Genomic DNA, 11,587 nt, shown 5'->3' on the forward strand with positions numbered 1-11,587 from the left:
ATTATAGACTCTTAATATTGCATTCAGCTGGGTTTGAGAATGACAGAGATGTATTAATGTTAATTGCAAATTATTGTCCCACACTCCCTCATTTAGAATAATCTGGATTCATGAACAATACAATGATAAAAGAATGGATGAGACACGGTATGTATGTCTGGCCTGTGCCATCACCATCATGACGTATTATGCCTATTTATTTCCATTTTTGCTTATGTAAATCATTAGTATGAGAACTGCACAGACGTTTATGCACAAGAGCCCTGGTGTCTTTCATATCAAACATTCAGACAGCTTTCCCTATAATAAGCAAACTCATGAAGAAGACCATGATGAAGAATATCCACATAAAAAAGCGATCCATGACTTTGGCAACTTTCCGCCACTCCCCATTTCGTCTCTGTGTGGCCTTCTGTTCTTGATAAAAGTTAGTGATGTACTCAATATTTCTCAGGATGTTTTGCTGATGGAATAAACACTGACTTTCAACAAGTATCTCCCTCTTCTTTGCTGATTCTTTCCCAGTTGCTCCGCTCTCACTCACTGTCTCTGCTGTAGCTCCTGCAACCTCTCCATGGTCAATATCCACACAGGTACCATCTATCCAGCCAGAATGGCTCTCTTTTCCTTGCCATGGTGATAAGGTTGGACTGACATCTTCATTTAATTGATCTTTTATCTTCTGTGAACACCCTTCACCAGCTGAAACGCCTCGTACCCTCAGAGTGAAGTCCTCACCCTCAGCCTGGCCATTTAAAGTGTAGTTGCTTCCCTTCTGCGCAGGTTTGTCTGTGTGCACAGACAGGCAGCTCTCTCCCATGTCATAGACAAAGCAAATTCGAGCCAAGTACTGCAGGATAAAGCGACGTGCCCATGCAGGAACAGGTTGAGCCTCTGGTCCACAGTGGTGGATGTTCATAATGAAGATGGTCAGGGCTGTAGAAGCTGTAATCATGGTCATTGTAGCTATGTAATATTTCCCTGTGGAAACATTGGGATTGATGAACACAGACAGCAGAATCCATTCCCAAAGCTATCAGCAATAAATAGATATTTAAAACTGCATGTAACTTGAGAATCATTGATTATTTGACCTCAAGATCAAAGTTTCTGTAAAGTATTCCAGTGTTAAACACTAGCTGGGCTACAACTTCAATAGTGAGTTTGCTAATAAACAGCACAGTTGCAGGCGGCCCCGGTTTCATTAGGAAGGCTCATTAAAACTCATGGCAGGTGCATTGTGTCAGGGCTCTGCCCTGGCAGCTTTGTCTGTGTTGTCTTTGTTTAATGTTTCTTTGTTTGTCTTGTGTTTGCACACATTGCTTTGTCTCTGTTTATGCTTGCCATGTGTTCCTGTGGTCCCACCTCCTTGTTTCCCTTGGTCACACCCACTTGTTTAGGCCTTGTCTTGTCCTCGTTTCTGTAATTGTGCTCACCTGGCCCTCGTGTACTTTCCTCCCTTTATAATATGCCATAGAGACAGTTACTGACTTGCTGCTCTATATTCCAGTCTTGCCCTGTTATTGTGCATCATTATTGTAGTTTTTGTTCTTGATTTTCTATCTTTTGGTTTTGTTCTTTAATAGCGCTTGTGTTTACTTGTAATATCATATTTAGTTGATCATCAGTCTTGTTTCTACTCTTTAACTGTTTAGATTTTATACTTTAGTTATTTTTTAGTCTAAACTTAGATATTTCCATTATGTTTTTGTTTAGTTTAGTTTTGCTTTACTTTTTATTTTATTTTTCCCCCTTTTGTACATGTTGTTTCTCTGTGTGTTGCGCTGAGTAGTGTTGTTGTGTGGTCTTGAGTGGTGCCTTGTTGTGTATTTGTGTGTGTTCGTGCTGTGTGTTCCCTCCAGTCCTGCTCTACCAGCCTGAGACTCCCTGCCTGTTGGTTCCCCAAGGCGGCCCGCCAACCAAGCCTGGTGCTGAGAACCGAATCTCTGATGCTGCCTGCTTTGAGCCCCTTCACTCTGCTTGCGTTCTCTGCTCTGGTTTTCTCACCATCCTTCTGCCCCGATTTGACCAACGACTGAGACTGTACCCCAGACTGTCTATTTAGTTTAGTAGTTTTGGTAAAAACCTGGAAGATGGTTTTAGTTTAGTAGTTTTGGTAAAAACCTGGAAGATGGTTTTAGTTTAGTAGTTTTGGTAAAAACCTGGAAGATGGTTTTAGTTTAGTAGTTTTGGTAAAAACCTGGAAGATGGTTTTAGTTTAGTAGTTTTGGTAAAAACCTGGAAGATGGTTTTAGTTTAGTAGTTTTGGTAAAAACCTGGAAGATGGTTTTAGTTTAGTAGTTTTGGTAAAAACCTGGAAGATGGTTTTAGTTTAGTAGTTTTGGTAAAAACCTGGAAGATGGTTTTAGTTTAGTAGTTTTGGTAAAAACCTGGAAGATGGTTTTAGTTTAGTAGTTTTGGTAAAAACCTGGAAGATGGTTTTAGTTTAGTAGTTTTGGTAAAAACCTGGAAGATGGTTTTAGTTTAGTAGTTTTGGTAAAAACCTGGAAGATGGTTTTAGTTTAGTAGTTTTGGTAAAAACCTGGAAGATGGTTTTAGTTTAGTAGTTTTGGTAAAAACCTGGAAGATGGTTTTAGTTTAGTAGTTTTGGTAAAAACCTGGAAGATGGTTTTAGTTTAGTAGTTTTGGTAAAAACCTGGAAGATGGTTTTAGTTTAGTAGTTTTGGTAAAAACCTGGAAGATGGTTTTAGTTTAGTAGTTTTGGTAAAAACCTGGAAGATGGTTTTAGTTTAGTAGTTTTGGTAAAAACCTGGAAGATGGTTTTAGTTTAGTAGTTTTGGTAAAAACCTGGAAGATGGTTTTAGTTTAGTAGTTTTGGTAAAAACCTGGAAGATGGTTTTAGTTTAGTAGTTTTGGTAAAAACCTGGAAGATGGTTTTAGTTTAGTAGTTTTGGTAAAAACCTGGAAGATGGTTTTAGTTTAGTAGTTTTGGTAAAAACCTGGAAGATGGTTTTAGTTTAGTAGTTTTGGTAAAAACCTGGAAGATGGTTTTAGTTTAGTAGTTTTGGTAAAAACCTGGAAGATGGTTTTAGTTTAGTAGTTTTGGTAAAAACCTGGAAGATGGTTTTAGTTTAGTAGTTTTGGTAAAAACCTGGAAGATGGTTTTAGTTTAGTAGTTTTGGTAAAAACCTGGAAGATGGTTTTAGTTTAGTAGTTTTGGTAAAAACCTGGAAGATGGTTTTAGTTTAGTAGTTTTGGTAAAAACCTGGAAGATGGTTTTAGTTTAGTAGTTTTGGTAAAAACCTGGAAGATAGTTTTAAATTAGTAGTTTTGGTAAAAACCTGGAAGATAGTTTTAAATTAGTAGTTTTGGTAAAAACCTGGAAGATGGTTTTAGATTAGTAGTTTTGGTAAAAACCTGGAAGATGGTTTTAGATTAGTAGTTTTGGTAAAAACCTGGAAGATGGTTTTAGATTAGTAGTTTTGGTAAAAACCTGGAAGATGGTTTTAGATTAGTAGTTTTGGTAAAAACCTGGAAGATGGTTTTAGATTAGTAGTTTTGGTAAAAACCTGGAAGATGGTTTTAGATTAGTAGTTTTGGTAAAAACCTGGAAGATGGTTTTAGATTAGTAGTTTTGGTAAAAACCTGGAAGATGGTTTTAGATTAGTAGTTTTGGTAAAAACCTGGAAGATGGTTTTAGATTAGTAGTTTTGGTAAAAACCTGGAAGATGGTTTTAGATTAGTAGTTTTGGTAAAAACCTGGAAGATGGTTTTAGATTAGTAGTTTTGGTAAAAACCTGGAAGATAGTTTTAGTTTAGTAGTTTTAGTAAAAACCTGGAAGATGGTTTTAGATTAGTAGTTTTGGTAAAAACCTGGAAGATAGTTTTAGTTTAGTAGTTTTAGTAAAAACCTGGAAGATGGTTTTAGATTAGTAGCATAGTTTTAGTAAAAACCTGGAAGACGGTTTAAGACTAGAGAAAGATATATGTTGTTTGTGTGTGCGCACTTGTGTGAGTGATCTGGTAGCGGAGATACCGTGAGATCGTAAACTCTTTCTGTCTGGCGTACTGAAGTGGTGTCATCTGACTCTTTGCTTAGACATATCTTAATAAGGACACATTGCTGGTGTGGCAGGAGTACGAGGGCAAAAGAGGAATTTTTGTTTTAAGTACAATGGGAATTGGACAAGATATCAGTCTCACTCCGACTACGCCACTATGGGAATTTCACCCAAAGAATTAGAATAAACCTCCTACAGAGGCATACACAGATTCGTATCACCAATTAGAGTCAGAGACATGAGTAACAATACAAAAATGAACTCTTTATTGGCAAATCTTGAATAAAAACAATGTTAAAATACTGAAACACTTCCAGCCCAACGGACCACCAAGTTTTAAAACAAGTCAAGGGCCAGGGAGCAGAACTTACCAATAGAGGCGGATAATCAGACCACACCACCTGTAGGTGAATCACTGCACTTCACGTGTACACACACACACCCACACACACACACACACTAAGACAAGTCACAACACACGGTGAGGTGGTCACTGGCAGCCCATCAAGTGACGCATCCCAGGTAGCACATATGTTCCCGTTTTTATAGCCCAGGGGGTGCTGGCAATAGGTTAAGACAGCGGACAATGATGCAAGAAAAATCGCCCCTCCTGCCACACTGGTATGCTTGAGAGAAAGTTAATGATATATTTATTTATAGACTATTAGATTTGAGAAAAAATAGGAATAATATATGTTATTTATTCATTTGATATTTAAAATATATATAAGTAATATAGTAATATATCATTTAGAAAAAAAACAATATATTAATAAAAATTAGTAATAAAGTATAATCATTAAGATTAAATTATATTAGAGTAAAAGAAATATTTGATGTATCATTGTGTGAGGAAATGGAAACCTTGATAAAAAAAGAAATCATAAGATAAAAGGACTAAGTACTAAACGAAAAAAAGAGAAATAAAAAGAGAAAGAGAAAAAGAAGTACTGGCACTGTTTAAAAAAGAAGGAGAAGATATGCTAAAAAATATCAAACAGGCAAGGAAAATATTGAAAGAAGCATATAAAGAAACAAAGAAAAAAGAAGAAATGTTAGTTAAAATACCACCACCGCCTTACAGATCCACTGAAGGTCAGTTACCCATGCTAAAAGGGACTGTAGAAGTAATAGGAGAAATGCAAATGGAGGGCAAATTACTGAAGGTGATGAGCATTTAGTTCAGTCCTTTTTGTGGGAAGTATGAGATTATATTTTCCACATTTTTCCCAGGTGGTGTCTTCTGTTGTCACTTTAATACGAATTTTGATGGATTTACACTCTATGAAGGTTCTTTTTTGCAGATTTATTACAGATTCATAAAAAACAACATTTGATTCATTCAAATATCTCAGTAATCACTCTCTGCCTGACACAAAGACACTGGCTAAGCGTAACTAAACAATTAAATACTGTAAGCATTTAATAATATTGTGCATAGAGTAGTGCATACAGTAGGCCTATAATATTTAAATATGATTTATATATTATAGATTACATTTAGATATTATACGATATAATATGCTTATATACATTATATTTATATATTTACACAAATCAGGTAGTAGTATATGATTCACATGCACTAACAGACAAAACCATATAGGATAGGCCAATATCTGAAACAGTCAGTGTTGTTGTGTGTTTGGCTCCATTTGTCATACTGATCTGAATTCAACAGCTTTCCATTCATCTTTTTCCCATATACTGCAGGTATCACCTCTCTACTATCTTTTTTTACATTGCAAACATCATGTTTAATACTGCAATATTCCTGTTTTAAACTATTGACAGCGGTAAAGACATTAGTAAGGACATTTAACAAAATCCGAGTGCATCCATGTCATAAAAATCCTGGTTGGCTGTTTGCTTGGCTTAGGTCTATTTTTCCTACAGTCAGTAGGCTAAACACAATGTGGTACATTAGTTTGATGCTATTGATACTTTGAAAAATCATTTACCTATTTTGTGACCTTGTGACCTGACTGATCAGTCCAGGGGCCTCATGAACGAATGTCCTGCACCAAAAATCACAGGTCTTAAAGAGTCTTCAAATGCAAATAAATAAATACTGTAGAGAGCTAGTCTGTAAAGACTTTAAACTTCTACCATTATGCTTTAGAATTTTTCCAGTTTTACATACAATGTGTCTGATGCCCTAACTAAACTTCAATTTATTCTAGATTTATGATAAAAAGACAAAAAAACATTCCTAGTGGCCTTATAAAGCTAAAATAAGCTAATATACAGTATTAAGCTAAAATCATTATTTATATACATTAATTATTAGTAGTAATTGGATTGACCTTGCAATACATCTCACTTGCAGAGTAGCAAAAATGTTGTGTATTATAGACTCTTAATATTGCATTCAGCTGGGTTTGAGAATGACAGAGATGTATTAATGTTAATTGCAAATTATTGTCCCACACTCCCTCATTTAGAATAATCTGGATTCATGAACAATACAATGATAAAAGAATGGATGAGACACGGTATGTATGTCTGGCCTGTGCCATCACCATCATGACGTATTATGCCTATTTATTTCCATTTTTGCTTATGTAAATCATTAGTATGAGAACTGCACAGACGTTTATGCACAAGAGCCCTGGTGTCTTTCATATCAAACATTCAGACAGCTTTCCCTATAATAAGCAAACTCATGAAGAAGACCATGATGAAGAATATCCACATAAAAAAGCGATCCATGACTTTGGCAACTTTCCGCCACTCCCCATTTCGTCTCTGTGTGGCCTTCTGTTCTTGATAAAAGTTAGTGATGTACTCAATATTTCTCAGGATGTTTTGCTGATGGAATAAACACTGACTTTCAACAAGTATCTCCCTCTTCTTTGCTGATTCTTTCCCAGTTGCTCCGCTCTCACTCACTGTCTCTGCTGTAGCTCCTGCAACCTCTCCATGGTCAATATCCACACAGGTACCATCTATCCAGCCAGAATGGCTCTCTTTTCCTTGCCATGGTGATAAGGTTGGACTGACATCTTCATTTAATTGATCTTTTATCTTCTGTGAACACCCTTCACCAGCTGAAACGCCTCGTACCCTCAGAGTGAAGTCCTCACCCTCAGCCTGGCCATTTAAAGTGTAGTTGCTTCCCTTCTGCGCAGGTTTGTCTGTGTGCACAGACAGGCAGCTCTCTCCCATGTCATAGACAAAGCAAATTCGAGCCAAGTACTGCAGGATAAAGCGACGTGCCCATGCAGGAACAGGTTGAGCCTCTGGTCCACAGTGGTGGATGTTCATAATGAAGATGGTCAGGGCTGTAGAAGCTGTAATCATGGTCATTGTAGCTATGTAATATTTCCCTGTGGAAACATTGGGATTGATGAACACAGACAGCAGAATCCATTCCCAAAGCTATCAGCAATAAATAGATATTTAAAACTGCATGTAACTTGAGAATCATTGATTATTTGACCTCAAGATCAAAGTTTCTGTAAAGTATTCCAGTGTTAAACACTGGCTGGGCTACAACTTCAATAGTGAGTTTGCTAATAAACAGCACAGTTGCAGGCGGCCCCGGTTTCATTAGGAAGGCTCATTAAAACTCATGGCAGGTGCATTGTGTCAGGGCTCTGCCCTGGCAGCTTTGTCTGTGTTGTCTTTGTTTAATGTTTCTTTGTTTGTCTTGTGTTTGCACACATTGCTTTGTCTCTGTTTATGCTTGCCATGTGTTCCTGTGGTCCCACCTCCTTGTTTCCCTTGGTCACACCCACTTGTTTAGGCCTTGTCTTGTCCTCGTTTCTGTAATTGTGCTCACCTGGCCCTCGTGTACTTTCCTCCCTTTATAATATGCCATAGAGACAGTTACTGACTTGCTGCTCTATATTCCAGTCTTGCCCTGTTATTGTGCATCATTATTGTAGTTTTTGTTCTTGATTTTCTATCTTTTGGTTTTGTTCTTTAATAGCGCTTGTGTTTACTTGTAATATCATATTTAGTTGATCATCAGTCTTGTTTCTACTCTTTAACTGTTTAGATTTTATACTTTAGTTATTTTTTAGTCTAAACTTAGATATTTCCATTATGTTTTTGTTTAGTTTTGTTTTACTTTTATTTTTCCCTCTTTTGTACATAATGTTGTTTCTCTGTGTGTTGCACTGAGTAGTGGTGTTGTGTGGTGTTTTGTTGTGTATTTGTGTGTTCGTGCTGTGTGTTCCCTCCAGTCCTGCTCTACCAGCCTGAGACTCCCTGCCTGTTGGTTCCCCAAGGCGGCCCGCCAACCAAGCCTGGTGCTGAGAACCGAATCTCTGATGCTGCCTGCTTTGAGCCCCTTCACTCTGCTTGCGTTCTCTGCTCTGGTTTTCTCACCATCCTTCTGCCCCGATTTGACCAACGACTGAGACTGTACCCCAGACTGTCTACCTCTCAGGGCATTGATCTCTCCCTGCTGGTTGGAGCTGTCCCAAGATTGTCCACCCCTGTGCTGTGAACTTGTCTTCAATAAATCTTGTTTCACTCACTCTGCATCTGGGTCCCTTCCTGTTGACCGTGACCCATTTTTATTCCTTTTTCTACTAAAGCTCCAGCAGCTTATTTGCATCTCATACAATTTAATTATTTATTTCGAGCCTTGTGGGTGGGAGTGTTTTTTTTTTTGTTTTTTTTGTTTTTTTGTGAACCACTTAATTGCACCCCAAAAGAATCCAAGGGGGTGTTGTGCTGAATAAAGATTAAACATTTATACAACATGTGCCCAATTTTATGGGTAGGAAATAAATGTACCAGAACTGATTTAGTCAGCCAAATCAGATGTGATAGAACAATATGGTTATAATTGTCCATTATATGATGTTAATTGAGATCAAATTGGCTTCAGTTTATGTTCCTGCAGCACAATTGGTAGAGCATGGTGCTAGCAACACCAAGGTAATGGGTTCCATTGATCCACATAGCTTTGGCATCTGTGTTCTGTTGCTATGACTCGTCATTATTGTTGACAGTTCGCATTGGTTTGTTGGCCTGTGGGTGATTTCATGTGCATAGAAAGCTATCTGAGAATCACTCGCCCAAGCGGAAAAATTTTATGTTGCTCCCAGATCTCGATAACCAAATATCACACTGTATATGATGCAAAACTTCCTTAACTAATCTGAATTTTTTTTGTGTTTTTTTAAGACTCTCAGACTTTTTGACATGGACAAAGTATGTTGAAGGTACACATTATTTGGCAATGAGCTTGAGCAAATTAATTAAAACGAAACTTTTGGAGGATTTTTATTGTTCCAAATCTTGCGTGGGATGAGTGTATATGTGTGTGTAAGCATGTGGAAAGACACTGGCACCTAATGGCTATTCCTGATAACAGCCCTACTTAAATTGACACCTGCAATTGTGTTTCTTATTTAAATAAATCATGGTCAAAACCATGGTCTTATTGTACTAATTCGTTCCATCGTTTTAGTAATAATACATTGTGGGAGTAATGAAAAGAGTGAACAAATTCTTAATTCATGGCCAAAATATCTAATTCCCCAGAGGCATGTCATCTTCAGGTCGCCATATTTTAATAACAAACCTTGTTAAATTTAGTTAGATTGTGCTTACTTCAACTTAATTCAAGAAATAAACAAATATGTTACTATCCACAGCTGTCATTATAAAATTCTTAATGATCATAAATAGAATAAAATATAAGTATATAATTGTACGTAGAATAAAAGCTACTGATCTCACCAATGAGTGGCACATTCTCTGAAGGAGGCATGCTCTCAGCAACCAGAAGCTGGAAGACGGTAAGGGCTAGTAACACTGTGACCCCTAAAGATACTTTCTCTCCAGAGTCGGCTGGAAGGTAGAAGCCTAGCGGAGCCAAGAAGGAGATCATCATACAGGGAATGAGCAGATTAAAGATGTAAAAGGAAGCTCTTCTCTTCAGGTGAAGTGTGTAAGTGATATCTGGATAGGGGTCCGAGCAGCATCCATAGAGAATAATGTTCTTCTTTGCAGGCATTCCCTGAACCTCCCACTCTACGTTCTCCACAAAGTCAGCCAGATCAGCACTGTCCAGGGCATTATGAAGATCCATTTGGTTGCCATTGTGGGTCCAAGAGCCAAAGGTGAGGCGGCACTGCTGTGCATCAAAAGGGAAGTAAGACACATCTACTTTGCAGGAGCTCTTGGTTATTGCCGGCTTGTCCCACATAATCTGGCCATCATGGCGGATCACCACATTGGTCTCCATAGAGCTGGAGAAATGGTCATCTGCACTGGAGGACAGAAGGTAAAAATCAATAAAATCACTGACATAGTCACCAATATAGTAGTCCTATTTGAAGTTATCCTTACAGGAGTAGAAGGGATATTTATTTATTTTTACAAGAAAACAAACAAGATTGATTTAAAATATTACATTTTGCAGTGCAGACAAAAACAGTAAATACACAAAATAAAATATAAAATACACAATTATGTAAGACAAACAGGTCAATATAACCACTATACATATACAGTGGAGATCGATCGAAATTAGAGAACAACCTACAATTTCCTAAATTTCAATATCACTGCTTAGTCCTATTTGAAGTTATCTTTACAGGAGTAGAAGGGCAGTTTTTTAAGCATATTTCATAAATTAATTGGATTCTGAAGCACAGCAAAAAAAAAAAACACTCAAATTAATTATTTGAAAAAGAACTCTGATCAAAATTAGAGAACACTTACAGATACAGTGGGTAGAGAAAAGAATCACCCCCCTTTAAAATAATCACATTTTGTTGTTTGGCAGCCTGAAGTGAAGACAGACACAGATTTTGTTTTATCCAGCAGTATTTACTCAGTGCAACTTATAACATCCAAGTGAAAGATATAACACCAACATGTCAGAAAAAAATCACCCCCTTGTGTCAGTATTTTGTTGAACCCCTTTTGCTTTAATTACAACCTTTAGTCTGTTGGTATGTCTCTACTAACTTTGTACATCTAGACTTTGCAATATTTGCCCACTCTTCTTTGCAGAACTGCTCAAGTTCAGTTAAATTTGATGGTGACCATTTGTGGACTGCAGTCTTCAAGTCATTCCACAGATTTTCAATGGGGTTTAAGTCTGGGCTCCTACTAGGCCATGCAAGGACATTCACCCTTTTCTCCTTTAACCACTGTGTGATCAGTTTTGCTTTATGCTTTGGGTCATTGTCATGTTGGAAGGTAAATCTTCTTCCCATTGACATCTTTCTGGCAGAGGGCAGAGGACAAGAATTTGACGGTATTTTGCCTCATCCATTTTTCCTTCTATCCTGACAAGTGCTCCAGTCCCTGCTGTAGAGAAACACCCCATAACAGGATATAACCGATGCGTTACTCCATGCTTTACTGGAAGAATGCTGTTATCTGGATGGTGAGCTGGATTGGATTTCCACCAGACATATCGTTTGGTGTTGAGGCCAAATAATTCAATTTTAGTCTCATCTGCCTCAGAATCTTCTAGGTGTGTTTTGGCAAAGTTCAGTCATAACTGCATGTGGCCTTTCTTGAGGAGTGGCTTTATCATGCAACCCTCCCATACAAGCCACATTTGTGGAGAATTTGTGATATTGTTGTCA

The 11,587-nt window shown here is 37.6% G+C and overlaps 1 protein-coding gene across 1 annotated transcript in view; it reads right to left on the minus strand.

Annotated features, from left to right (window-relative positions):
• Nucleotides 1-286: 286 nt before the first annotated feature.
• Nucleotides 287-11,587, minus strand: part of LOC107685497 (neuronal acetylcholine receptor subunit alpha-9-like) — a 27,632-nt gene continuing 16,331 nt past the window's right edge. The window contains exons 5-7 of the mRNA XM_016482095.1: nt 9,723-10,255; nt 7,089-7,351; nt 287-1,033 (exon numbers count right to left, since the gene is read on the minus strand). Coding sequence (XP_016337581.1) covers nt 287-1,033; nt 7,089-7,351; nt 9,723-10,255 — 1,543 coding nt within the window. The remainder of the gene's footprint in view (nt 1,034-7,088; nt 7,352-9,722; nt 10,256-11,587) is intronic.

This window comes from Sinocyclocheilus anshuiensis, unplaced genomic scaffold (genome assembly GCF_001515605.1).
Source record: "Sinocyclocheilus anshuiensis isolate Anshui unplaced genomic scaffold, SAMN03320099.WGS_v1.1 scaffold922, whole genome shotgun sequence".
Taxonomy (NCBI): Eukaryota; Metazoa; Chordata; class Actinopteri; order Cypriniformes; family Cyprinidae; genus Sinocyclocheilus; species Sinocyclocheilus anshuiensis.